The sequence below is a fragment of the Haliotis asinina genome, chromosome 3 (assembly GCF_037392515.1).
Source record: "Haliotis asinina isolate JCU_RB_2024 chromosome 3, JCU_Hal_asi_v2, whole genome shotgun sequence".
NCBI lineage: Eukaryota > Metazoa > Mollusca > Gastropoda > Lepetellida > Haliotidae > Haliotis > Haliotis asinina.
This window is the reverse complement of record NC_090282.1, coordinates 26,465,534-26,493,376: the sequence shown is the minus strand read 5'-3', so window position 1 is coordinate 26,493,376 and position 27,843 is coordinate 26,465,534. Positions and strand designations below refer to the sequence as shown.

The window sequence follows — 27,843 nt, the reverse complement described above, 5'->3', positions numbered from 1 at the left end:
AGTAGTAAGTGGGTTTAGTTTCGCGCCACACTCGACAGTATTACAGCTATATGACTGTGGTCTGTAAATCATCGAGTCTGGCCCAGACAATCCAGTGATTAACAGCACGAACATCGATGTACGCAATATAGATACGATGACGACCTGGTAAACGTGCCTGGCCACCCGATCCCGTTAGTCGCCTCTTACGACAGGCATGGGTTACTGAGGACCAATATCTTTACGGGTCAAATGAACGTCTAAGACATTGAGGCAAGAACTGATACCCATAAGGACGTCTACTCTATTCCTAAAGGCTGTAGCCTTAAATCATACATAGATACAAATATTAGGCAGTGAACGGTTGCACATATCGTTTTCCTCATCACTTTGAAGTAACATGTACTTTCATGTTGTACGGTTTGTCCAGTTCGTCCGAAGATAGAGGTTTGTGAAGGAATCCAGTTCAAAAGAAAAGTGATATATATTACAAATTTGATTAAAGGGTTGGTAATATTAATGCGTTGCTTAGGCAAAATTGTCACTAGGTTATGATACTGGGCCTAGATTTTCGAAGCTCTCTCAGCGCTAAGATAGTCGTAAGTTAATGTTAATGTATGGCACTTACGATTATCTTTGCGCTAAGAGAGCTTCGAAAATCTAGGCCCTGGATTTACAGAAATGTAGTATTATTTTTGTCACGTGCACCATGTTCTTTAGTTCTAGATTCGCATTATTCGTAATTTTCTAAACCTATTACCTTGAAGTAATGAATTGGTCAGGCATGCCACATGATTCCAGTCCATAAGGTTCAAAACATTGAATATTACACATGATGTTACGTGTGAATCATAGTATGTGAAAACACACACACGCACGCGCACACGCGCACAAACATAAATTTGGCCTGAAACTGTAACACTAATTTACTGCATTAGCAACGGCAGGGGTCTGCTGACTTTCCTGGAGTTATACATACCAGTATCATCCAGTTTGAGCTTATTGGCGGTCTGGAAGACAATGGCATGGGGCAGATGTGACGTTGTAACACAGCAACTGTCACGGCAGCTATGTATCAGCTTATAAATACCAGCAAAAACAGTGGCAAACGATCAAGTCGTTAACATTTTGTTTTGTTAAAACTCCCATCACAGTAGTCGATGCGCTGATACAAATCCCAAATAGCTCAAACGAGACAAAAGGGCATTCAAATACTGACGTTACCTGTCAGAGTAATTGGGTGCCAAATATCATTAAAAGTAAAAATAAAATATCGAATCTGATATCGAGTCTTAAATAGAGTAAACAGAAATAGTATTATGATTTAAGCCTTTGGGGCTTGTTCTATTCTCGTTTCTGTTCAAATTATAATTAATAAGTCTGACTTAATCCTCCTAAACAAAACTTCTCGTGTTCGGCTTCAGTAAAATTGTGCACTGTCTATCGAGGAAAGGACGTTTTATCATAGACAAGGTATCATCTTTGTGTTCTCATTAATCAATGTTTTTGCAGCAGAACCCGTTTGCTCTAGTTTAGCACATTCTTGCTTTAGTATAGAACATGTTCCATGCAGATATTGTGGACCTTGAAAGCATATCTTGACGACTACGTTTGCTCGCGAATGACATATTCTCCTCCATGTTGCATTACAGATTGTAGTCCACGTTTAAAGTGTACACATTCTGTGAATATGAATATTATGACGATTTGTTCGCATTTAACGAACAGTTCTGATATGTTTCTAGACCTGACAGGCATTTTTATGTGCTCACATATGTGCCTGTTCATTTTACGAATTAATCATTTGTGCATGTGCGATGTTGAGTTAAAAGTAACTTACCCATGATATCACTAATGTAGTGAGTCCTCTGTTGTCAGCGTCAGGTGGAGGGACGATGGTTGTAGCGCACTGAAGGGGTCAGGCAACACCGTGCTGTTGCGGGATGAAGATGACGTTGATGTCTTTATAGGACCTCCATGCTCGAGTTGTATGTATGGCTGTTGTATGTACTCACGTGAAAATGATGACGCCATATAACATCATGGAACAGCAGCAAACTGCTGAAATATATATCATGACAGTCTTATTTTTTCTGTGACAATATTAATTGTATTTGGAACAAAAATCTAAAAATAATGGCAAGAGATCTGTATCCATAATAGACGTACGGCAATATCAACACGTTAAACAATATAACTGCATGTTTCAGGACAACTTTTGAATATGTTTTAGAAACATAGTATGTGAAACCAGGGATCGCTTAGAGTTACCTATTACATACGCAGGGGAATGTTTCCAGGATGTAATATACTTGAAGTACTTGTTAGAAAACCTAGAACACACATAGACAATGTTCTGCAAAAGCAAACTTAAAATTTGTAAATACTACACGAACATATAGCTGCACTGGAAAATATACTAAAGTCTCACCTTTCTGGCCCAAAATATTCTTTTTGTCGAAATTCCTCGTTATTTTTATCTCGAAACGCCCAGGTATGTTCTTCTGTCATCGAACATATTCGAATCATTCGTAGATTCAGTTTGTTTTCTTTGTAGATTAAATTTCTTAAAACTAGTTTCTTAAAAGTATTTGTTTTGCTTTGATAACAATTATTAATTATTCGTTATTTCAATAACGTGCTCGTCTTTTCAGTAATTTTCAAAGTCAGATACTATCTAACGCTTTCGTTTTAATTTCGAGTATTTTGTCGGTAAAATAAGTTTAGTTAACCGGAGAAAAATGTATATGCTACACAAGCCACATCATTCTTTTTTTTTTCTTGAAAAAAAAACCCCAAAACAAACAAAAACATGTTCAACACTTGTGGGTTAATGATATTAAACAGACAAGGAATTCTGGCAACTCTTCATGAATATCCTCTGGGTAGAAAATTATTGATATCTTAGTTGTTGGTAGTCTTAGGACTGTAGGGATTTAGGATAGCCTCTCGACATAGTAAAGTTCTGTTGTTCCTCGTCGTATTAGTATTTCTCAAAGCGACGTAAAACCCCAAATACCCTCTTTAAGAACTGTTTTGATGTGATTAGCAGGGAAACATTAAGAGAGCGAAAACCATATCGCCTCATGAAAATGGCAAAGGGTCTTTTTCAAACAATCAGTTTCTAATGCGCTTAACTCGCCAATGTCCTTGACATGACAACAACTCAGATGCTAAGGAGACAGCTACGTTTTTATCGACTAAATAAAAAACCCGAGGACAATTTGTCTTTGAACTAATTATATAACCTGATATTCCACATTACCGGTGCCATTATGTCTTTGCCAGGAAACGTTGACACATGCTTAATTAATGAGGACACATTTACTAGTAAAACTTCGAATCACCGGAAATGACGTCGTCATAGAACATTGTTTTTGTGTAAAATAGACCACGCGCCATTCTTCCTTTGTCTTTACGACTGCATTCGTAACGTTGTCATATACTATTCCAAAGACCATTGTGCTATTGGAACCAAGTTGTATAGTTTTATATGTGTATAGATTTTTGCCGTGGTTGCTGCTTTCACAACGTGTTAGTGCAAACGGTTTTCATTTTAAATGACCTGATGGACAGAAGGGAGCTTTGGCCAATCATCTTGCAAAATTCATGGTCTTCCAACACTCAATGACTGATGCAAATCACCTGTCTCGTTTGTGCTATTAATCTGATTCTCGAATACTATTGCACATCAGTATTTGGGATACTTGAATTTCTATGAGTATAAGTTTGAACACCTGATGGACTTCATTCTTCAAAAAGCGTACTAAGCTGAATATCCCTGGTATCGTGTAATTACTGAATGAATTTTGTTTTCTGACTCTGTCAGACAAACTACAAAAGTCGGAATACGACAACACCATATACCGATCAACTCGTACACCAAGACTTGTAATGATCGCGAGTAGAATTCGTATAAAGAGAACATAAATATATCACTATTATGGCTTAAACTACATAAAGGCAGTAGACATTTACTTCACAAAGAATCAATATTTCAGGTTAAACGTTTCATTCTCCACCAGGAAACCATTCACAATCTGTGTTATCCATAACCTAATACATGTTGACGATGATGTGTCAAATATATTACTGAATACTGGCATTTCAGCAACACAGCCTTCTGGTCTCTTAGCATCGTTTTGGAACCTACCGATGTTCAGTCAAGCCTCCAGTGACCCAATGCTTGGTGACAAAACAGTGTACAAGACACTAGTAAGACTTGGACCACCTTTCAACAAAATGGGCAGGGCTTTTGTTGAGATATTTAACTTCTATCGCTGGACTCGCGTTGTCATCATATCCAGGCGTAGAACAGATAACAAAAGGGTGTTTTGTGACTATTCGTCTCGCGCGGCGGAAGAGATTTTCAGAGCTAGTAATATCACAGTTGCTGATTGGATTGTCATCGATGACGGCATCAGCCTAAGTGAAATCGACGACATGCTGTTGAAGATCAAGCAACGAGGAAGAAGTTTGTATCATGTTTTGTTTATACATTGTGTGGAGCGAGTCAGTGAAAGAGTCAGTTGTGTCACAATAATATCACGGTGTGACCTTAATAGGAGTGAGTGAGTGAGTGTGGTTTTACAGCGCTTTTAGCAACATTGTCAGGAATCGGAAGTGCGGGTTTATTACTGTGGTGATACCAACCAGCATGTGGATGGTGTTCACAAACCGAGCCACATATTCTGAGCCACCCGGGATCAGAATCCATGGTTAATTGTTTCTGACGTGACCAACGGGCGTAACTTGGATAACTAGTCCACCCGTACTCAGTACAGTGATGATATGGGTTTCCTCGATATCACCAAACCACTGAACGCTGAACGTTTGTTTGTAGATATGTTTCGACGGTTTTGACAAATTTATCAACGTGGTATTTATACTTGAAGGTGATTCTGATTTTAATGCCCGCAAACATCATTTTATTTGGTCTAATATGTGCGAAGATCCTTGTTGTGAAAATTTGATTGCTGAGTTTAAGACAACTTTCAAGAACATATTACTTATTTGCTCAATGATGGATGCGGGTTAGATTTTCAGTAACCCATGCTTGTCGTGAAAGGCGACTAGCGAGATATGGTGGTCAGGCTCGCTGACTTGGTTGACATATGTCATCGGTTCCCATTTGCGTTGATCGATGCTCATGCTGTTGACTGTCTGGTTCAAATTCGATGACCTATAGACCGCCACCGTATACCTGGAATGTGGAGTAAACTAAACTCATCCACTCAATGAGGGATGCAACACAGGGTGTACATGTTTCAATTTCATGACAGCCCACGGTATAGATGTATGTGAATTATGGAGTTAAAACCTCGAGCTGTAAATAATGATTGTTAAGTGACAAAACTTTGTTCCCGCAAGTGAAGAACATACCTAAGTGTTACCTATTGATTTCAGTTGTAATACTGTGCACTGAAAACACAGCCGATCGACGTACCATCCTGTTACAAGCAGCACGTGCAGGTCTGATGGATGGAACGTACGTATTCTTCCTGCCAGAGCATCTTCCACCGCCCAATGTGCAGACACCGTGGGTTACGGGAGACGAACTTGATGAGGAGGTCAAAGCAGCGTTCACCTACGTCTTCCAGGTAAATCTTAATTCTGGTATTCATTCAGTCAGTCTTCTGTTCACAATGTCACCGCTGTTGGAAATGTTCACCAGAGGCGGTTGAAGATTACAATACACTAAACAAATGGTCTATTGGATAATGACAACGACAGACAGACGTTTATTCAACACTTCAGGCCATATGATCTGTAGTACAAATGGGTTGTTTTATATTAATATATTACAGTCACTTGGAAATATAAATGTACATACATATACACATGACCATTAATTACGAGGGGTGGCTGAAAAGTTCTCAGCCTGAGTGGTTTTTCCCCACCAGGTAGAGACAGGTGTTTGCCACCAATGAGGACAATCATTTAGTGAATCATAGACACAAGAACTACAAACGTACTAATAGTTTTATCTAAACTACAGCTCTTTTGGTAAACCTACCCTCTGAAATCATCAGAAATGGACAAAACTGAATACAGGGCAGTCATCAAGCACTTGCAAAAGAAAGGGATGTCCCCAACACAGATACATGCTGACATGGTCTCCACTCTAGGGGATGATGCTCCTTCATTTTCCACAGTAAAGAAGTGGGCTGCAGAATTTAAGCGTGGCAAACAAAGCCTTGATGATGACCCACGCTCAGGAAGGCCTTCAACAGCAACCACTCCAGAAAACATCACGCGAGTGCTCGATATGTTGATGGATGATCGACGATTGACTACTCGACATATTGCTAGTGTAGTGGGCATCTCTCATGAGAGGGTTAAGCATATTATCACCAACGAATTAGGAATGACTAAAGTTTCTGCAAGATGGGTGCCAAAGCTCTTGACAGCAGAACAGAAACGTGTCAGGTTCCAGACTTCCCTTGACAATCTGCGTCGTTTTGAAGCAGATACCGATGATTTTGTGGCACGATTTGTAACCATGGATGAGACCTGGATACATCACTTTCAACCAGAAACAAAACTACAGTCAAAACAGTGGAAGCATCCTGATTCACCGGCTCCGAAGACAGCCAAGTCTGTTCCTTCAGCTGGAAAGATGATGGCATCAGTCTTTTGGGATTCCAGGGGTATTCTGCTCATTGATTATCTTGGAAAAGGTCAAACTATCAACGGCAGATACTATGCTGATCTACTGAACCAGTTGCGAGAAGCAATCAAAGCCAAACGACGAGGGATGATCGCTAAAGGTGTCCTCTTCCACCAAGACAATGCGCCTGTTCACAAATCGGTGGTGGCCATGTCAACAATCCGCGATTGTGGCTTTGAACTCATCGACCATCCTCCTTATTCACCTGATTTGGCTCCTTCTGACTTCCACCTGTTCCCCAAAATGAAAAAGGAACTCGCCGGTCGCCATTTTGCAAGTAATGATGACGTCATTTCCGCTGTGACTGATTTTTTTTAGGGTAGCTGAAGAAGATTTCTTCCTGACCGGGATTCGGGCCTTGCAGCATCGCTGGCAAAAGTGTGTGAACTTGGAAGGGGACTATGTAGAAAAATAAATTACAAACGTGGACTTTGTAACTTTTTTTCACAGTGAGGCTTAGATCTTTTCAGCCAACCCTCGTAAGCACCACCAAAAAGCATTGTCGATTTTGACAAAAAAAGGATCAAAACAGAGAAGACAACCAGTGATATCTAAATACACATGCAGTTTTAGATGAAATTCACGTGTTGACTCAAATGTATGCTTTTCATACTGAAGGTCTGTCATGGTATAAGCAACTGAGGGGTATAAAAAGATGAAATGAAGTATTCTCATTGTCTTCTTATCGACGCATCAATAACTGAACAGGGTTGAAATTGAACTTTTTGGGACATGCCAAGGCGTAGGCTTTCTGAAAATACCAGATGACAGATTATTGGCACGCATGAATCTGGTTTGTCATGTCGCAGCATTGGGTCCAGACTGAATATCAATCACACTGTCGTTAGTCGCCTTGTAAGGAAACATGTGGCCACTGGTTACGTCAAGGATCGTCCACGATAAGGAAGGACGAGAAAGACCACCCCCAGTGATGGCCGTGCCCTAACTCCCCTAGTGAGACGCAGGCCCATGACCAATGCCAAAGATCCCAGTGAACAATGGAGAGTGGGTGTTCTTCTCTCAACCAGCACCATCCGAAGGAGGCTCAGGTCCGCTGGACTCCGTGCACGTCGTCCAATCCAACGTCCCCTACTCACTGATAGACAGAAGGCTCAACGTTTGGTGTGGTGTAATCAACGGCAAAACCACAATCTGAGGACATGGCGCAGGATCCATTGGTCCGATGAAAGACGTTTTCTTCTTCGTGTTAGTGATGGCCGTTGGCGAGTTAGGAGAAGGAGTAATGAGGCTTATCAGCAGTGGGTGGTGATCCATGCAGCTGAACCCTTTGTCGGTGACTGTGTAATGGTGTGGGGATGTATCTCCTAAGACTGTAAGCTGAATCTTATCACCATTCAAGGGACACTCAATGGTCAGAGATACCAACAGGAAGTACTGGAAGGTGATGTTGTCCCGCATTTTGATAACCACCCCCTCGCCCCCTCGCAAGTATCTATGGGCGACAATGTTAGGCCCCATCGTTCCAGACCTGGCATCACATACTTGCAGAACAACGCAGTTGCCAGATTACCTAGGCCTGCGAGAAGCCCTGACTTCAAGCCAGTTGAGCATTTATGGGACCATCTGGGGCGTCAAGTTCAAGTAAGGGATCCACCTGTTCAAAATCTACAGGAACTAGCCCAGGCTCTCCATGAGGAATGGCAGACGATTCCGATGATGCGCATTCGGCGTTTGATTTCCAGGACCAGGAGGAGGGTTGGAGCAGTTATCCATGCGAGGGGAGGACACACCACAGTACTGATGTCACCATTACTGTTGGCTTAGGATTGAACAGTGAACATTTTGTGAGAACTTTGTGTACGTTGGACCACAGACAATGTCTGTGTGACCATAGTTTTGGACATGGTTATTGATAACGTTTTAGTGCCCCCATATGACTGTCAATAAACTACAGCCGAAAGTAGCAGCAGTGTTGGCAGTTGATGGAATGACACTTTAGATGGTTCAGTTAACGAAAGTATAACCATGTGTTTGGTTTCAACATCATGAATGACCAGTTTGATGTGTTAAACACAATCTTATAGCATGAAAATGGGTGGTGCTTAATTAATGCTCCTTTGTATATATTACCGTCTCATTTAAAAAAAGGTTTTTTAGAAAAATTGAAACAGATAATATTATAGTGTTTTTCATGTGTTTAACAGGTTTTTCATTTGTTGTTCATCTTTGTACACAGTTGAGATCATACAGAGGCATCTGTTGCTAAGAAATTGGTAATGTTCACCAAATAAAAGAACATGTAACTCATCCTCGATATAGCCTTCATTAACAAACTATTACTTTTATCATGTACGTTTTCGTTCTAAGATTTTTAGCATTAAGTTTTTCTAGTGATTATCGTAATTTACAGAAAGCTCTTCTTAAAGTTCTGTCTTGTAATGCGAATACTTTTTTTACATAATGACAGTGATACCTTGAAAACACTCCAACGCTTTCTAAAAGTTGTCCTCTGTCTGTATGACCATTTCATACCGAAATCCCTGACGTCTCAACACCCTGTTGTCCGTGTCAGCGCCATGCATTAAGTGATTCATAATCTGTGATACTGATAGTTCCTTTGACATCTTACGATGCCAACAACATTCCAACACATCGATTCATCGATCAAGAATCAAAACGTCATTCATAAAGAGTTGTTTGAAATCATAATCATGCGTAATAATGCTTGTGATATTACCATGGGTTTTGTCTGTTTTACAGTGCAGTTCAATTCAGTTCTTTATTCTCATAAATCACCTCGGTACTACAAGAGCATAATTATATTATATAACATATACTACCCATCAAAACTTTAGGAGGCACTCACTATATGTTATTTATGAATTTCTCAGAAGAGTTAGGATGAACGTCGCCACTAACTTGGGGAAACCTTATGCAGATGAACTGCAGGAGGATCAAGCTTCAGTCTGCTGGAAATCAAGTGCAAATATCGTGCACGTGAACAACTGCGTTTTGGTGTAAAGTATTGGTGTACTCGTAAATATTCTCCAGCTTTCACCGAGATTCATCATTTATTTAACTCATAACAATAATCTTTTCAGCGTTATGAATTTGCTTTACAATACATCACTTCTTTTGAAGACAGTACCTTTAAACAATATGGCATATTTTGAAAAACTTTTTGAACAGTCGACTGAATGAATCGGCTACATTTGCACTAGTGAGATTAAACCTTTGATGAGTATTATATATACAAAATATACAAATACAAATTCAATTTCAAGGTGGCAGAAAACAACATATCAAGATATATCTTTCTCTGACAGGAGATGGCAGATGTGGAATATATTGTGATAGATTTACTATGTCTCAAGATGTTTTTGTAGATAATATTTTCGTGAACTTTGTTTCAGTGGGAAAAGAGGTTAGATGGGTAAGATCAATATTGTTTCCTTAAAATATCTAAAGCGTTGCAACGAAAAATATAATGATACTCATCTGCGATGTCTTGGGAAGTGCTTACTTGACACGTTCTCTCGTCCGTTGGAATATTATACCGGCGGTCCGTCTTTCAAAAGATGGGACATATGGAATTTTCCGCCCTACATTGTTTCTATTGTTTTCCCAAAATTGATTTTCTGGGAATTAAGTTCCATATGTCTGTTTCCACATCACTGATGGTCCACTTGCTCACAGGTATAATCAGCTGGCCCATGTGAAAAGATATTGGGCTGCAGATCGATCTCAGTGATAGGTGTTCCTTAGTGTTATATATGAGCTCAAAATGTTGTGTAACATGACAACAAAGCATGTTGTTTTATAATAATAGGTTACATAGTTTATTAGTTTGAAATTATAATGGTTTTTAGTAACTATGATGGTAGTATGTAGTTGGATGTTGTTTGGTGTTTTGAGAATGGTTCAAAGAAATATTCAATCAGGGATATAAGTGCTTCTACAGTGTTTTGTTGACCCTTGATCGATATAGAGTACCTTGGTTATCACCATCTGTGTTAATGATCCATACACTGTTGTCCCGTTACACAGAACAACAATTCAGGTAATGGTCTTTAGAAATTGCTAGTTACCAGATTGATAATTGCTTCAAAATGAGACAGAAGCTGCAGAGTGCATTTGTGTTTCGTTCCCCAGAGACAGTTGCATATGGACCTTGCACAATGACATTCACATACATTCCTGTGCAGACACCAATGGTGTTAGGTCTTGGAATAGCGCAACACTGAGGTCAACTGCACCAGCTATGGTGTCACTACTGGTGTCATCATAATGAAATCCATGTGATATTATAAAACTGTAGCAATTGTTAAATACAGGTGTAATTATTTCTTTACGGTGTCATGTGCCTTAGGTTGTTCGCTGGTTGTTCTTCGTATAGAACAGGTTCAAGGAGAACCAAGTTCTATGGATAGTCAGTTTCTTTATTGCAGCGAGATGACTATCCATAGAAGGTGGTTTTCCTTTGTCTTTACAACTACTAAGGAATATGCCTCTCTTAGGAAATAATAAATGATTTTTTTAAGTTGGCCTAAAATACAGCCTAAAGGTTATATTTGTAATGACATAAAACGCTTTGGTTAATAGTTATATTATTTTATTCATTATTTCATTTCATTTCACTCACAACAACACAGCCAACACCATCGTCTACACGTGAACACTTGTACTGAGTACCCGTATCCACCTTTGACAAACCGTATAGACCCAGTGCCAGTAATGCTTGTCACCCCTAGACCTATTCACAAAATTAAAAGGCGTTGGAAAGTGGGAGGTGTGTGTGTGTGTGTGTGTGTGTGTGTGTGTGTGTGTGTGTGTGTGTGTGTGTGTGAGAGAGAGAGAGAGAGAGCGTGGGGAAGAGTGGTGGTGGGTGACAACCATAAATTGACATGGGTATATACAGTTTGTCAAAGGTGGCTGCGATATTGACTACAGTATTGACTACAGATTAGTCTTACAATGGTACTCTGCCAATGCTTGAACTGTTGCATTTATATGTATCTTTCTGAGAAATACGCAACAGTTCACTCATTGTTACGAATAACATATTTATATGGATTATATAAAAAAATGTGGGGACCTTCATGTGCGCAATTTAACAATGGATACGTGATATGCCATTTTCATATTTTCTTCAGATTACAGTGTCTGAGTTGGCGGGTGCCGATGTCCAGGCATTTCGGGATTTAGTGTCTGTAAAGATGGCTGAGGCACCATGGTACTATAACTACACACTTCTCAATGGCATCAAGGTATGGACACTCAAATAATTTTGACTTTACCGCGTCCCGATCATACATTTGTCCACAATAAGAACCAGTGTCTGTAAGAACGTGTGTGACGGGTGGTTGAAGCATTCACCCGTTACGCCGAAGACCCAGTTCGATCCTCACACAGGTTTAGCGTGTGAAGCCTATTTTTGTTGCCCACACCCCGTCATAATATTAATGGAATATTGCAGAAAGCATGCCAAACTATACTTACTCAAATAACTATCTGATATGTCCATCAGGGTTCCGACTATTCCCCGTTCCTCCACGATGTCGTGTACCTGTACCTGCTGGTGTTGCATGAAGCTGTTGCTGAGGGAGCAGATCATCGGAACGGAACGCTCATGTTTAACAAAGCCAAAGGGAAATCGTTCCGCGGTAACGTGTAACCAGTCATACGTCGTTTCATAGAAAGTTATGTGATATGTGAAACTTATTTAGTATAGTGTATTATTTAGTATAGTAATGTCTTAGGTCCACTTCATCCAGGTGTATTTGATGGACATCATAAAGGGTGAAGAAATGACGCTTTGTATTCTGTAATATAATACTATATGAAAGTATCAGAGTGTGGTGAATACAAAATGACAGTTCAGTGCCACATATGTACACGAAGGAGTCCATGATCTAATTGGTTAATGAGAGTCACGTGATGTGTAGCGGGGTTGTAAAGACAGTGACCAAACATTGGGCTGTACTGAGGACTGATTGGTGGCTGTGAGTGAGTTTAGTTTTACGCCGCACTCAGCAATATTCCACCTATATTGAGGCGGCTAAGCAGATTGAAATGAATGTAATGAGCACCTCGTCTTTAGTGTGAAATTGAATAGTAGCTCATTGCTGTTCTTCTACAGGCGTTACGGGAACAGTGCAGGTGGACAACAACGGTGACCGGGAGCCGGATTACTGGGTGTGGGATTTACAGCCAGGAGAGCAAAAATTTAGTGTGGCCCTGGAGGCCAGGTTGACCACCACGGATGACCAGGTGCGTCGTGTCATATAGGGCCCTTAACTAGGTCACGACACTCCACGAGACCTTAGTAAACCCGGTGACAAACAACGTACACTTGGTCCGATGTGGTAAAGTCGTATCTGACAGTCACGTAATTAGGAACCAGAACTGGTTCTTGAATATACGCTTGTCACTGGAAGTTGGGTACCGGAAGTATGATATGATAATTTCAGGTTTACAATTTTCTGTCAGTAGTGTGTGATTTGACCCTGAAAACCCTGACCATGAACAGATGCATGTAAATTATCGGAAAACATGGTCTACAGTGATTTATCGACCTGCCTGAAAAACGTCAAAAATTCATTAATGGCACCCCATGCGCGTGTTGCGGGCTCCAACGTTGTGCACGTAGTTCTTCCATGCATTGTGTTTGCGTGTGGTGATAACGTGAAGTGGTGCTGCATACACAAGATGAATGTCATTGTAACGTTCCTCAATGGGTTTTATTTCTGCCAGACTTCAAAGGTCAGGTTCTTCTACCTTTTGTAAGAGTATATTTGCAAAATGTCACAATCACTGATTAGGCTTTGTTTAGGCAATCTTCCTGTGTGCTGAAGCTCCTCGCGAGACCCACAGGCCCCAGTACATGGCATAGTTAATATGTTCTCTATTAAAATGTGTTAGCGGGCAATATTTTACACAGCATGTATCACAAGGCTTTACACAGGAGATGTCTGTATGGTAACAATTATAACATAGGAATACAATTTAATAAACGGGCATTTGTCCATCGTTACGCTTTTGGAATAAGAAGAAGATGAAATATTACAATGTAAATTAACGTTATTTCAGATAAAGAGCTGAACTGAACTCCATTCCATTGTGATGATACATTATATAGTATACTGGGCGAGTGAGTTTAAGTTTATACTGCTTAAGAAAAATAAAAACAATACTCGAGCAATATCATGGCGTGTAATATCCCATTATCCCATGTGGGGTATCAAACCCGATCACGGCATGTAATATCCCATGTGGGGTATCAAACCCGATCACGGCGTGTAATATCCCATGTGGGGTATCAAACCCGATCACGGCGTGTAATATCCCATGTGGGGTATCAAACCCGGGGCTTGGGCGTGACCACTAGGCTCCTTGTGGTAACAAGGGGTGCTACAGTTTTTATGCTTACGTATACATTTCTTATGAAACGAGACTTTGGTGTCAAGTCGTCGACGGTATTTACAATAACGGGTAATGCTGACATGATTGTACAGTTGCATTAAACAGTGGTAACAAATGTAACGTATTCTATTTTGCATTACACTTTTTAAACTCAGATTAAATCGGTGGCTGAGGGTGTTAGATCGCTGACATTGTGTCCTGACAACCAAGCGGCTCACTTTGACAGTATCATCAAATATTGGATGCCACATACCCCCAACATTTATTGTATGTTCTATGTGATAGGTTGCAATAAATGGCGCAGTCAATGTGATGTTGTTATGTTACAGAAAATACACGTAATCAAGGACATAGTGTGGGGAACAAGCAACGGCAGACCTCCCCCAGATGTCCCTGGTTGTGGATTCTTCCAGGAACTCTGTCGTCCAGAAGGAGGATTAGGTTAGATTCAGAGTTGTACTTGTTTGCATCAAAACAGTTATATAGTTATATACCTTGTTGTTCAAACGTATTCCGCTGCACTCATCAATATTCCATCAATATGGCGACGGTCTGTAAATAATCTCGACCAGACAATCCAGTGATCAACAGCATGAGCATCGATCTACGCAGCTGGGAACAGCTGACATGTGTCAACCAAGTAAGCGAATCTGACCACCCGATCCCGTTTTTGCTTCGTATGACAAGCATGGTTTTACTGAAGATCAGTTCTAACCCGGATTTCCACGGGTACAATATACCAGAACACATAAAGGATCAATTAGATGTTTATAATGGTCAGTGGTTGTTCCCTGCCTTCCAGGTCTGGATATCATAATAACGGTGTCAGTATTAGCGGTTGCAGTCATCATCGTGGCAGTTGTCATAGCGGTCGTAATACTCAGGTAAAGTAGGATTGGTCGATTGGGAAGCTTTTTTGTTTTTCATATAGGACAACTTCCTGAATTTGAGCATTTGAGCATTTGATATTAATTCCTTATTTTACATGAGATTAATTTATTTTATCAAGTCATAATTCATAATAGTAAGTTCTAAGAACACAAGAGACGTGGATGTGTAGATAATGTTCAAAACAATATAGCCATTTCAATGGTTCCACTTGGCAACAACTGGATCGTATCATACCTCATTCTATGACGTTAGTGCATAACTCATACACAATCTGTAAGTGAAACCTGATGCATCAACCCAGTTAGTGTAAGGAAATAGAAATGACAACAAACATATCAAGGTGAATAAATTGTTCAAGTACATGCAACTGACGCATGATACTGCTGTCTGATTGATGTTTTTGTACACGATGATAGACGCTCAAATCTGGAACGCGAGTTACAACAACGGCTGTGGGTGATTCCCTATGATGACATCACTTTCAGCAAGGCTCGCCTTTTGGGCAGTATAAGCACAGTAAGTAACATATAGTCAATATTGGTTTCCGCTACTACATAGTGAATCAGGAAGGGCATTAGCAACGTGATATGTACTGCTTGCGGAAATCGTAGTGGGAGGCGTTTTAGCTGTTGTGGGTGTGTTTATGGCAAGGGTTTCAGCGGATATGTTTTTCTGAAATGTGATCATGTCAGTGTTGAAAAACATTTTGGATAACAATTGTTTTATTTCGTGAGTGCGACATTTCGATATCGACTTGTGTAAAATGTCACATGTGATCATGTCATTATTGATAAACCTCTGGGATTTCGGTTTCTATTATTCCTATTCGTCATTGCGACGTTTCTCTTCTTGTATAAACATCGCACTCACGAAATAAAAGAAGTGGTTATCGAAAAGGTTTGTCAGTAATGTACTTCACAACTTCTAAAATGCCATTCAAAAAGAAACGATCTTGTCAGCAGAATCTGGGCATTCGTAGGTGTATATTCCTGTAACTTTATGAGCACGGTACGTGTTCGAGACAATTCCATGTTTTATGACAACATACGTTATGGAATCTAGTGCAGGGACATTGCCTGCAGACAGTTAAGTCGGTATTGTGCATCCGAACGACTAAGTCTTTATAAGGTTTTGAAAAGTGTAGAATTGTATCGTTTCAAACTTCAAATTTTCTTTGCTTAAGGCATCCAAACGTAGGGGAGGAGTTTTTATTTTTTGCATGTATAAGATAATAAGATATACACATGACTGTAGATCGGAACATGGCCCCCGTGATGGTACCCATAGGGTACAACGATGGGCTAATATATGTGAGAATGTACCCAACTGTTTCAGATAAGCATTAGCACTAATGCATCCTCCCAGAAGCTGGAAACGGCAGGGATAGGTGAAGGTCAAATATTCTCAACTATTGGGCATTATAAAGGCAACACGGTGGCGATCAGGAAAATAGAGTACCCAGTCAACGTCTCGACAATGTCAAGACAAGACATGCTTGAACTCAAAGCTGTAAGTAATTGTTACACGTAAACCATTATGCTACAATGAATATTTACGATGGAGAACATACACGTACGCCAATGCTTAATCATATGTCTTCAGTTGTTAATATGGTAAATGGGTAGTTTCGATGTGAATTTACGTAGAGAACATAGTTAATGAAAGGGAAAATGAGGTTTTTTGATCTCAGTGCTGTCATTATGATTTCAAAATAGATCGCTTCGAGCAAAGCTGTGACGTTTTCGTCGTTAAAGGAACGACTTCGATCTCATGAAGACTGATTAAGGTAAACCGAGGTTTCAGAGAAAACGATTAAGCTGACCATCGATTCCACGGGGAGCTATTATGCTTAGCCACATGTTCCCAAACAGATAACATTACCAATAACGGCGTTTGGACATAGCACGCGCCTTAAAACATATTCTGATTCCGCCATTTCATATGGCCACTGTCCACAGTGATTATTGGGATTATTTAGGCATTTAAATTGTACTGAATGTGTTTGTGTTTTGCTTTAGATGAAAGATTTGCGCCACGAGAACGTCAATGCATTTATTGGTCTTTGCCTTGATGACCGGTTTCCCTGCTGGCTTACACTCTACTGTTCTAAAGGTAGTCTGCAGGTAAACAAATACAATAAAACAACTTGTTTTGTATCTGTCTGATTGCCAGTCGAGTACGCCATAGATAGCAACTCCAGGTTTATTGTATTTATCTTCTTTCCGAGGTATATTCTAACAAATTCTCACAGAAGAAAGAATTAACATTCAGAGGAAATAATTACAATTGATCAAGCTGTTATCCTGTAAGATGTATGTTTTCTGATTTAATGTTTTACGATGACAAATATCTAACAACCGGCATGTGCATCTCGACGCATTGTCCATTAAGAATAAGTAAGGGATACGCAATTTAGCGAGCATACCACGAGCCAATACCAACGACAATGCACATGATAAAATGTAATATGTATCCATATAGCTGAAACATTTCCAAAGGAATGGAATAAATTGTCACATTTTCCCTTACTTTCTCTTCATCATCTGTTTCTGCCTTCATCATTTGCATTTTATCAATTTTTATTCAATATCCCCAACTTTGTAATATATACTTTGAATGGCATATCCCAACAGCTTGATACGAGATCTACATCCTAACAATATTCTTTGTCTGACGTTGACAGTTTAACATTCTAAATATTCCGCATACGCTGTCTTTTTCAAATATATTAAAAACAATCCCCCTTAAATCTATGAATAAATAATTTCTGTTTCCTAATAAAACATTATTTGCCAAGAGTATATCACAATCGATGGTTTCGGATTCGGTTCAGTGATTCAAATATGACCCACAGCAATTTTAAACTTTAGTCAGTCAGTATCATACAGGATGTAGTATCCCTACATTATTTTATATCAAAATCATTATCATAGTTGATTTGCCGTGAGGTCGCTTCATGTGAAGTACAGTTAGATCAGTGTATGAAGAAGGGAATGACTCCCGACATGTTTGCAGGATAGCCTGGTTGATTTCAACTGTGTGGTATTCTAAAAATCTTTTTATTTATGCGAGCAGTATTTCAACAGCTCCAGCGTTTGTTGTTCACGTTTGTTGACGTTTGAGGTACAATAGAGCATGGCTTTTGTATCCAGATTGCATACAGATGCCTCTTGAGAAGTCCTTGTTCGACCAAGTTTATAACATTGATATCCCCGGTAAACCTTTCAAAACGTAAATGACGACATGTGCAATTTTGACACAGTAGAATAACTATGTCCGATGCAAATCCTTACATTTAAAAGTACCATGCGTTCTCGTGTGTTCATTTCTGGTGACCATTTGTGTATGACAGGGTAGGTGAAGAGTGAGTGAGTTGAGAGGAATCGAACCTGGGTCTTCGGCGTGGCGAGTGAACGCTTTGATCGTTAGGTTCCCCAACCGGCCCGGTAGGTCAAGATATGCGGACCTTTCACCTTTCGTCTCTCTTCATGATTATGAGTGATTCATAAACACATCCTCATTATGCAAACGACAACGGACAAATGACTGACAAACATTTGATTCTATCAGAAATTTCTTTTTCATGTTAACACGGCTTTATTGTTTTTAGTCTATTCACCCCACCTGTCATGCCCCAGTATAAAGGCGTATGGTTACAGATTAAACACAGAGAAAGGAAAGGATAGGGCAGTCATGAACGTCTTTTGAATTTCTATGATATACTGATTGTTTAGTCTTTATTATCTGTTTAGATTTATATAAAAAGAAACCCTTTAATCCCAAAACGACTATGTATTGAGATTATGAAAGGACATGAGACAGTATCTCTTCACGAGAATAAACCATTTTAGTACCCCAGGTAAACAACGAGATTAGCATGTCGTGTTACCTTCATATAAATATTAACTAAACCCGTATGACGACAGCACATCGATAAATACATCAGTAATTATGTCAACGATGTTAAGTGTGTTTAGTTTATAGCCGCTGTAAACACTAAGTCGTTTTCAACAATACTCTGGTCGTGTTGCCTTGGTGGAAACAACCGAGTGCGGCCATCGTAGTCCAACAAAGATGGCATCCTGACAAGGGATGACAAAGGATGAATTTATGACGCGGTTAATGGAAGCACATGGGCGTTAATGGAGTGAGTGAGTATGATTTTCCGCCCTTTCTAGCAATATTCCCGAAACATGACTGGGGATAGCAGAAATGGATTTCACACATTGTAGTCATGTTGGGAATCGAACCCGTATCTTTGGCGTGACGAGCGAACGCTTTAACCACTTGGCTACCGTCCCCACTATAATGAGGTGTTAGGACAATCTATCCCGTCATAACACATGAAGATGACGGCCCAAATCTTAACGGATGAGAACCTACTACCCATCTTATAAGGTACTACTTAGGCTGAGAGTTGCATCGTACTTCTCAGTACTACCAAGGCTAAGGGTAGCATCATACTTCTCAGTACTACCACGAAAGAGTAGTACCGTACTTCTAAGCACTATCACGGCTGAGAGTAGCATCGTATTTTTGAGTACTACCACGGCTGATAGTTGTATCGTACTTGTTGGTGACACCACGGCTATGAGTAATGTAGTACTACTACGCTTGAGAGTATTGTCATACCGTTTGATACCACCACTTCTGAGAGTAGTGCCATACCCCTGAACAACCCCGATTCTGAGTTGTCATACGTTGAGTAATTCCATGGTTCTAATTTGTGCCTGACTTCTGAGTTCTACCATTGGTCTTTAACAAAGGGTATCAAAATCCTGCAATGTTTCCGACTCCTACAGGGAATATGCCTCTCTCATCGATCTGCGTCTCGCGGTGGACCACGTTCTATTGTAGCTCTGATAGTCACTGACTATCAAACAAATATAAACTCTATCGAACGTCTAAATCCCGTCGACGTCTAACCTTGCTGTCCTTGGCAACCTAAACTTTAATATTTCGTCTTTACAGGATATTATAGGTAATGAGGACATCAAGTTGGAGTGGATGTTCAAGATGAGCCTAATCACTGATCTGGTGAATGTAAGTGCAACTAAACTTTATATGAGAGAAAAAGAGTTATTTTATACCACGCATCCCATTAGAGAAGGTAGTTTAAGGACATTGATCAATAAAGATCAATACTGAACCTATATGGTCTTGGATAAAGCATTTTCATATTGTATTGTGATAATGATCATAATAAAAATGTTTGTGGCATAATTTATCTATATGACCTTCATGCTCGTAAAAGAGCAAGGTACAAATGTATTATTGCAAGAAACAATATGGATTTCACTTATGAAATATAATTCAAAGATGCTTCGGGGAAAGATCAAAGGCGCCGCCTATACTTTATCAGATGATAATGAGCACTTTTTGCATTACGTCACAATGCACTTGCGTCACTGCACCACTCTAGTCTGCCCCCTCGTACTCAAACACTTTTTTGCAGTACTGCATTACGTCAGTTGTATCCAACGTCACGGTGCATGTCGGTTGCCACCTCATAATGCAATCGTTGAATGTAGCTTGACCAGTCAACTTCATCTGGGTGTCCAGATCTAAACATACGTTGGTAGTAGAAATGCGACGTTCATATTCATATTCATGAGAGCGAAAGTGTGCTCTATTATATTATGCATGGTGGAACAGAGTGAACTGAATTTCTTAATAAGTATTTCTTAATTGTATTGACAGTAGGTCATAGACTTTTGTTTCTACATTACTATTTGTACAGACATACAATCTACACGAATAGTGGTCATATCGAAAACAGCAAAAAATATTTCAAACGATTCAAATTGGAATTTTGCTGGTCATTTGTGAGTTCGTTATATACGTGAGTAAATTGCCTGGTTCGTTCTGGTCAACACTGGATAGTATTTTCTCAAGTATATTCGGTATAAAATCCTATCCAAACCAGAATGATCCACATATTTGCTTTGGGTAAATACGTTGTTATCATATACATTGTATATAGAAAGACGTGCGTTATACGCCATTCTGGTCTGATATCGCTAGCAGGATGTAAATAAAATGTAACGAATTGAATTAAATTATATGTTCTTGATGTTGTTTTAGGGTTTATGCTACATTAATTCATCGCTCCTTCGTTACCATGGCAACCTGAAGAGCAGCAACTGTGTCGTTGACAACCGCTGGGTGCTGAAAGTAACCGATTTTGGCATGAAGCACTTACGACGTCCTTCTGACAAGATCAATGCAGAATATCAGCTTTTACAAGGTTTTATTCAATCAATCAATCAACTATTATTGCTTATAGTATACGTTAAAGGGCAGCATTATAGAAGCCATTGAAACGAATGTAGGTCTTGTACCCTTCTAGCCTCTAGGTTAATTACACTAAGTGCAACCAGACATTCATTGCGTTATGATATTTTGAAAATTAAGACTTATGGGTTACTACTTCATTCAGCTTGTTCTATAGTCTTCCAAGAAGTAGGGGATAATAAACTTTCAATTTGGACAGGAAGTGTAAACGTTAACAAACGTCTCAAGGACAGACATCTTATGAACGCACCGCCATTTCCCTCTATTACCACCCCTGAACACAACGCAGTAGCCACATACACATGCATGGGGTCGTTTTCTGACGTTTTTTCAAGAAGGTTGAGAATCACTTAGAACATTAATTTTGACACTCATCTTTCATTACACATTTGTTAGTGTTTGTTTCTAGTCGTTTGTTTTAAAATGAAAATCGTATACACGCAAATTACATGCCATACACCAATCATCTTTCAAAAGCCACAACTGGTGCAACTGGTGACGCACTCAAAAACATTCAATAATATCATATCAACATTGATTTACTCTGATAAATCTCCTAAACATTCTAATCGTAAATATAAAAATGAAGATCCCCTACTGTTTTTGAGTATATTATGCAAAATACACGCGCGTCTGCATGGTAACCGATGCAAATTAGCTCCTTCACGTTAAATATAACTCCAGTTATGACATAACGCGAAGGTTCATTTTGCAAGACACAGCTAGGTATTGATACGCTCAATTAAAACGTTAAAACCTTGTTGTGAGTGTTAATGTTGAAGTGAACTTGTAACTGCTGAAATGCAACTTCTTTGAGAGGCATTCTAGAAGTTGTAAAGATGATGAAAACCCAAGTCTATGGATAGTCAATGACTGAAATGTAATCATTCAAAATGATTTTGAAACAGTGGTGTTGTGGAACTTCATGCCCCCTCTTTCATGAATCAGGTATGCCTGTGTTTGGACCGTACCAAAGTTCATAACATTCATCAGTTAACCCGCATTTATTGCCTTGAACACAGGGTTGTTCTGGACAGCCCCAGAGGTTCTTCGTTCTAAAGTCACCATGGATCCTGCTCAGCTTCAAAAGGCGGATGTGTACAGCTTTGGCATCATCATGTACGAAATCTTAGAACGCAGTCAACCTTACGACACAGATCGGCGCACACCCAAAGGTACAATCACATTTGTACAGTTAGCTAACTGGAACATTACGCTTTTTAACTGCAAACCCGATGGTACCGTCCTATATCAATTGTATTCTTCAGAGATTATTCAGAATCTAATGGTTCCAAGAAAACCGATATTCCGTCCGGAGACTGAAAAAAACCAACAGAACCAGTATGAGACATGTGGTAATGGTGAATCCGCCGTGGTTCTGATGAAGAGTTGTTGGGATGAAGCCCCTGAGTCCAGACCCACCTTTTCATGCATCAAACACTCCTTGCTAACATTGAACAAGGGAAGGTAGGTCGCAGGCATTAAATATCTTGTCACCTGCAGGCACTAAATAACTTGTCACCTGTTGATTCAGCCAATTGAGGCGGTCCTCTTAAGCCGGCCAACAAGCCTGCTGGAAACCTGTGATCATGGTTTAGAAGCCAACGCCTTATTGTGTATGGAAAACAAATTCTTTGTTGCATTTAGAAGTGCCGTGTGAGTGTCAGTCCTAGCACCACTAACAATCGTGAAGATCAGAGTTAAAATTGATCTTCAGTAACCCATGTTTGTTGCAAGAGGCGACTATCGGGATAGGGTGGTCAGACTCTCTGACTTGGTTGCCTAGATCAATGCTTGTATTGTTGATCACTGGATTGTCTGATCCAAACACGATTGTTTACTGACCGCCGCCATATAGATCGATGTCCATGCTACTCATCCGGACTTCAATATTCATAGACCGCCGCAATGAAGTCGGAACACTGCTGAATGTGGAAACATCCACCCAACCAGTCTGATGAGAGAATTTAGTTTTACGCCACACTAAGCAAAATGGCGGCGGTCTTTAAATGTTCGAGTCTGGACCAGACAATCTATCAACACAGATAGTAATAATAGCATTATTGTTGAGATATTAATTAATCGATAGTAAAAAAGAAATACTATCGATGCATCAATAGTATGTGTGACTATCGATAATTTAGTATCTGACCTCGTCGATCAATGCGCCGCGTATAATACGGGATTTTGGGGAGCAGACTTGCAGCTTTATACAGTTCATGCTTTAACTGTTTACTTGATCTGGTTTCACGATTCTTGTCAGTTATGAAGAGAGACTGAAACTACTTTAGCTTGTTTTTATTTCATATAAACTATACATTCATTTGGAAAATGACTTCCGATGAGACGATTCAAGGAGAAAAAATCTGTTGCAATAGTATTGGTCGCAAAAGAACATTGTGGAATATCTTTCATGTAAAGAAGCACATTAACATAATTCGTATGTCACCAGGAAGCTGAACATCGTAGACAACATGATCCTGATGCTGGAGAAATACGCCAACAACCTGGAGGAGATCATAGAGCAGAGGACTAGTGACCTCGTGGAGGAGAGGAAGAAATCAGACAAGTTGCTCTACAGGATGCTGCCAGTGTCAGTATACATTCCAGCTGCCATGATACACTCTTTGCCCTGTTTTCTACAGCAACATAACTTGCTGTCCAGTGCTGCGTCCCTTGGGCGTGCCAGAAGCCGATGCTAGTGGTTTTCATCGTTAATATGTTTCTAGGTTTTGAACATTTTGCACGTCCTGGCAAGGAGGCTTTGGATCTATTGATGTCATTGGTCTCATGTTTAGAAGGCGATGGGGGTAGTCTAGTGGTTAAAGCGTTCGCTCGTCACGCTGAAGAACCAAGTTCGATTCCCAACATGGGTACAATGTATGAAACCCATGTCTTGTGACCCCCGCTGTGATATTGCTTGAATTTACTAAAAGCGGTGTAAAACTAAACGAGGGTAGTTCCGTGGTTGACGTGTTCGCTCTTAACGCCTAAGGTCCGGGTTTCATTTCCCATATTGATGTAATATGAGAAGCCCATTCCTTTGTCTTTGGGATATTGCTAAAACATGTGTAAACCATGCTCACTCACTCTCATGCTTCATACACCGAGTTATTTATGCTTCAATTTCAGTTCAATAGCGGAAAAATTGAAACGTGGATCTAAGGTTGAAGCGGAGATCTTCGAGTCAGTCACTGTGTATTTCTCTGACATCGTTGGTTTTACCGATCTTGCGGCCAGGAGCACACCTATTCAGGTAGTCGACCTTCTCAATGACTTGTACACTATGTTCGACCTCAACATCAGCCACCACAACGTGTACAAGGTGGAGACCATCGGAGACGCCTACATGGTAGTCAGCGGACTCCCAGACCGAAACGGAAATTGTCACGCCTCTGAGATTGCCAATATGGCTCTGGACTTGTTAGAATCCATTGGAAATTTCAAGGTTGGGCATTGTCCGGATTACAAAATGAAACTGCGGATAGGACTTCATACTGGTAGCTGTGCTGCAGGTAGGTAGTTTAGATCTAGGTCCTATAAACCAGTGGTTGACCCCGGGGGGTCCCCTCATACCAAGTAAATATATAATGGTTAATGTATTGCTTGTTATGTATGATGTCGAGCGGCCTAGACCCTTTCTATACGTAACATAACTGAGTGAGTGTTACACCGCTTTTAACAATATGCCCGCAATATCACGGTGGGGAACACATGAAGTGTATGTGTACAACGTATGTTTGGTTGAGTGTGTGTCAGTGTAGAATCTAAATACAGTGCACATGTATGTACAGTGTTATGAATAGTGTGTTGTATGTACAGTGTCATGAAAGTTTTGAAGTGTGGCATGTTCAGGGTGGTGTTATATGTTATCGGTCTTTGAATCAAGAATTCTGATTGGACAAATTTCATAATTTCTACTTGGCACTGCAGAATTCTGGAAACAATGAACTGGCGTGACATTGTGTTGCATGTATGCACGCATGTGTGCGTGCGTGCGTGCGTGCGTATCTCTCTCTCTCTCTCTCTCTCTCTCTGTGTGTGTTTGTGTGTGAAATGCATACTGGGCGTCATTAATATAGGGTCAAATGATATATTATGGCAAAGAAAAGTTTCCCAGAAATGATGGAACTAAGAGTGCCGTCAAAATGTTTACTGTGTTGACAAACGTAAGGCAACATGGCATACAGCCACGTATATTTTACTGTTGGTGTATTACGTGTCCACGTCTTTTGTCACTGTCGACGCTTTAATAAACAATTGTCTCTCACTCTCTCCCATAAATCTGTCTCTAGGGGTTGTCGGCAAAACAATGCCCAGGTACTGTCTTTTTGGTGATACGGTGAACATGGCCTCCAGGATGGAATCGAACGGGGAAGGTGAGGAAATAGTTTACGCTAGTGCAGTTCACTTTCGTGAATATTATCCGAAGCGTCCATAAAATATTACCAACATCAGCGTGACCGGTCTTAACAAAATAAAAATAAATCAAAGGTGTCTTTATTATCGGAAACGCTGAAACGTGTTTTAAAACATGATGTATTCGCCGCCAGATTCTGTTTCGTTGATGTATTATGTTGAAAGTACACAGAAACCCTTAGGTGAAATACGTAAACATCAGACAGCAGCGGATCCAGACAGACTTAGTTAAGTGAACTGAACATCTTGTTCTGTTTATAGCATGTTAACTGTATACGTACGTGACAGCATATGACCTTGAAGTGCTACCTCTTTTGGGAGATTGGCATCAAATGTTGATTGTGTATTCTCCTGCCTGTTTTTGGTCTCAGCACTGAAGATACATATGAGTGCGGTGACTGCAAGCTTCCTGCAAGAATTAAACAGCTACATCATTTCTCTACGAGGGGAGATTGAAATTAAGGTAATATGTGTTACCGACAACTGTGTATGGTGTTGAATGACATTAACTGGGTATGGACGTTATGTGTGTATGCTAGGTATGTAGGGTCTGGAGGTGGGTGGATAGGGGAGTGTGGGATCAATAACAGCCCCCCCACCCCCAAGTACTCTGGTCACTGATACTCCAAGAACTTGCTACCATGGCATGCTGATGTGCTGAGCAATATTTATTATACATTATACCTGATCGTACACAACAGCTGCTTGTAGCTGATCATACATTATAGTTGCTCATATATAACTGTTACGTATGTCAGGACATTATATCAGATCACAGGTTATACTAATATCTGATCATATATACACAGGTATATATTGCAACTGATTACACATTACAGACATGATAGCTAATCACACATTGCCGGTATTGACGCCCTACATCTGATCATATTGTAAACTAAAATAGGACGTATAAGCGTCAACAAACAAGACAGACATAGTACATCTTATGGACATACCACCATTTCTCTTTATCAGCACCCTACACACAACGCACTGGTTGCACGAGCACAACACAGTCGTCCCATACACATGGATGGGGTATCATTCATTATTCTGACGGTTTTCACGAAGGTAGACAAATCACTGTAGACTATAGCTTTTGACAAGCTTGCATCAGTTGTCCGTATGTGTTTCTAGCCGTTGTATAAATGAAAATCAGGTATATGCGAATTCCACGTCATACACCAAATATCTCATCCTTGATATCTCAAAGGCATACGTTCCGATGAATCTCCACTATACCCTGGATGCATCTACGGCTCGATAATTTTATTACCTCCCTTTGCTGGCTCCGCATTCTCACAGTAGCCAGGCTCAGCCGCCGTTACAATCGAGCTTGTCATTATATACAAAGTTAACGGCAGCAGTGCGACTCAGATTTAGGGGAAATCATACCGACAAACTGACAGGTCCGAAACTTTAAAAACATATTTGCATGAACCCCCTCTACCTCTTTCAGAAAACCTCTGCATGGCTTGTGTTGCCAAGTTTAATCGGTTAGATAATTTAAAAGGAGAAGTGAGTTGTGACTGCTACACAGCTTCCCAGCGTAGACACCTGATTGGCTAAGAAACCATCCAAGGGAGATAATACATTCACCGGCCGTAGATGTATCCAGGGTATAGTGGACAATGTAGCGAATCATCCATTACTGCTGATCCTACAGTCAGGCGAATCATACATTACAACTTATCATACTCATAGCTGATCTCGTATTACACCAGATCACATATGATATTTGTTCCTACAATACAGTTGTCTGTGCGTTACAGCTGATCACACATTACAGCTGATCATAAATATTTCTAATCATTGCACATTGGAGGGATCATAATGCAGGTACCGTTGTCAAACTGCATGGCTTATCATATATTTCAACGGTAACAAAGATCACCAGTTCATTGCCATATATATTAATAACAGGCGTATCATTACTCTCTTTGCATTCGTTTATTGACATCACTTATGTTTTTGTTCTAATACTTGGGTAATATTTACTTCATGACCCCCTCCTATCACATGATTATATGACTGTGTTCATTGATGTCTTTTTCTTCAGGGCAAGGGGCGACAGACAACATATTGGCTCTGTGCCAGAAACAAACACCACTGACGACATATGTGAAGCAGGTGTGTATCCGCAAGAGACAGTTTGCGTGAAAACAATTATTGAAAAGTAAAAAAGTTAAAAAAGAACAAAACAC

General features: G+C 40.1%; 1 protein-coding gene across 1 annotated transcript; it reads left to right on the top strand.

Annotated features, from left to right (window-relative positions):
• Positions 1–5,002: 5,002 nt before the first annotated feature.
• On the top strand, positions 5,003–27,752 carry LOC137278806 (atrial natriuretic peptide receptor 1-like). Its single transcript, XM_067811316.1, has 19 exons — positions 5,003–5,012; positions 5,386–5,579; positions 11,764–11,877; positions 12,138–12,273; positions 12,750–12,880; positions 14,362–14,473; positions 14,835–14,916; positions 15,340–15,439; positions 16,259–16,432; positions 16,942–17,046; positions 19,895–19,966; positions 21,008–21,170; positions 22,240–22,392; positions 22,486–22,684; positions 23,670–23,810; positions 24,350–24,732; positions 25,513–25,596; positions 26,008–26,099; positions 27,699–27,752. Exons 1-19 carry the CDS (start codon positions 5,003–5,005, stop codon positions 27,750–27,752), a joined length of 2,499 nt encoding a protein of 832 aa, XP_067667417.1.
• The last annotated feature ends 91 nt before the right edge of the window (positions 27,753–27,843 follow it).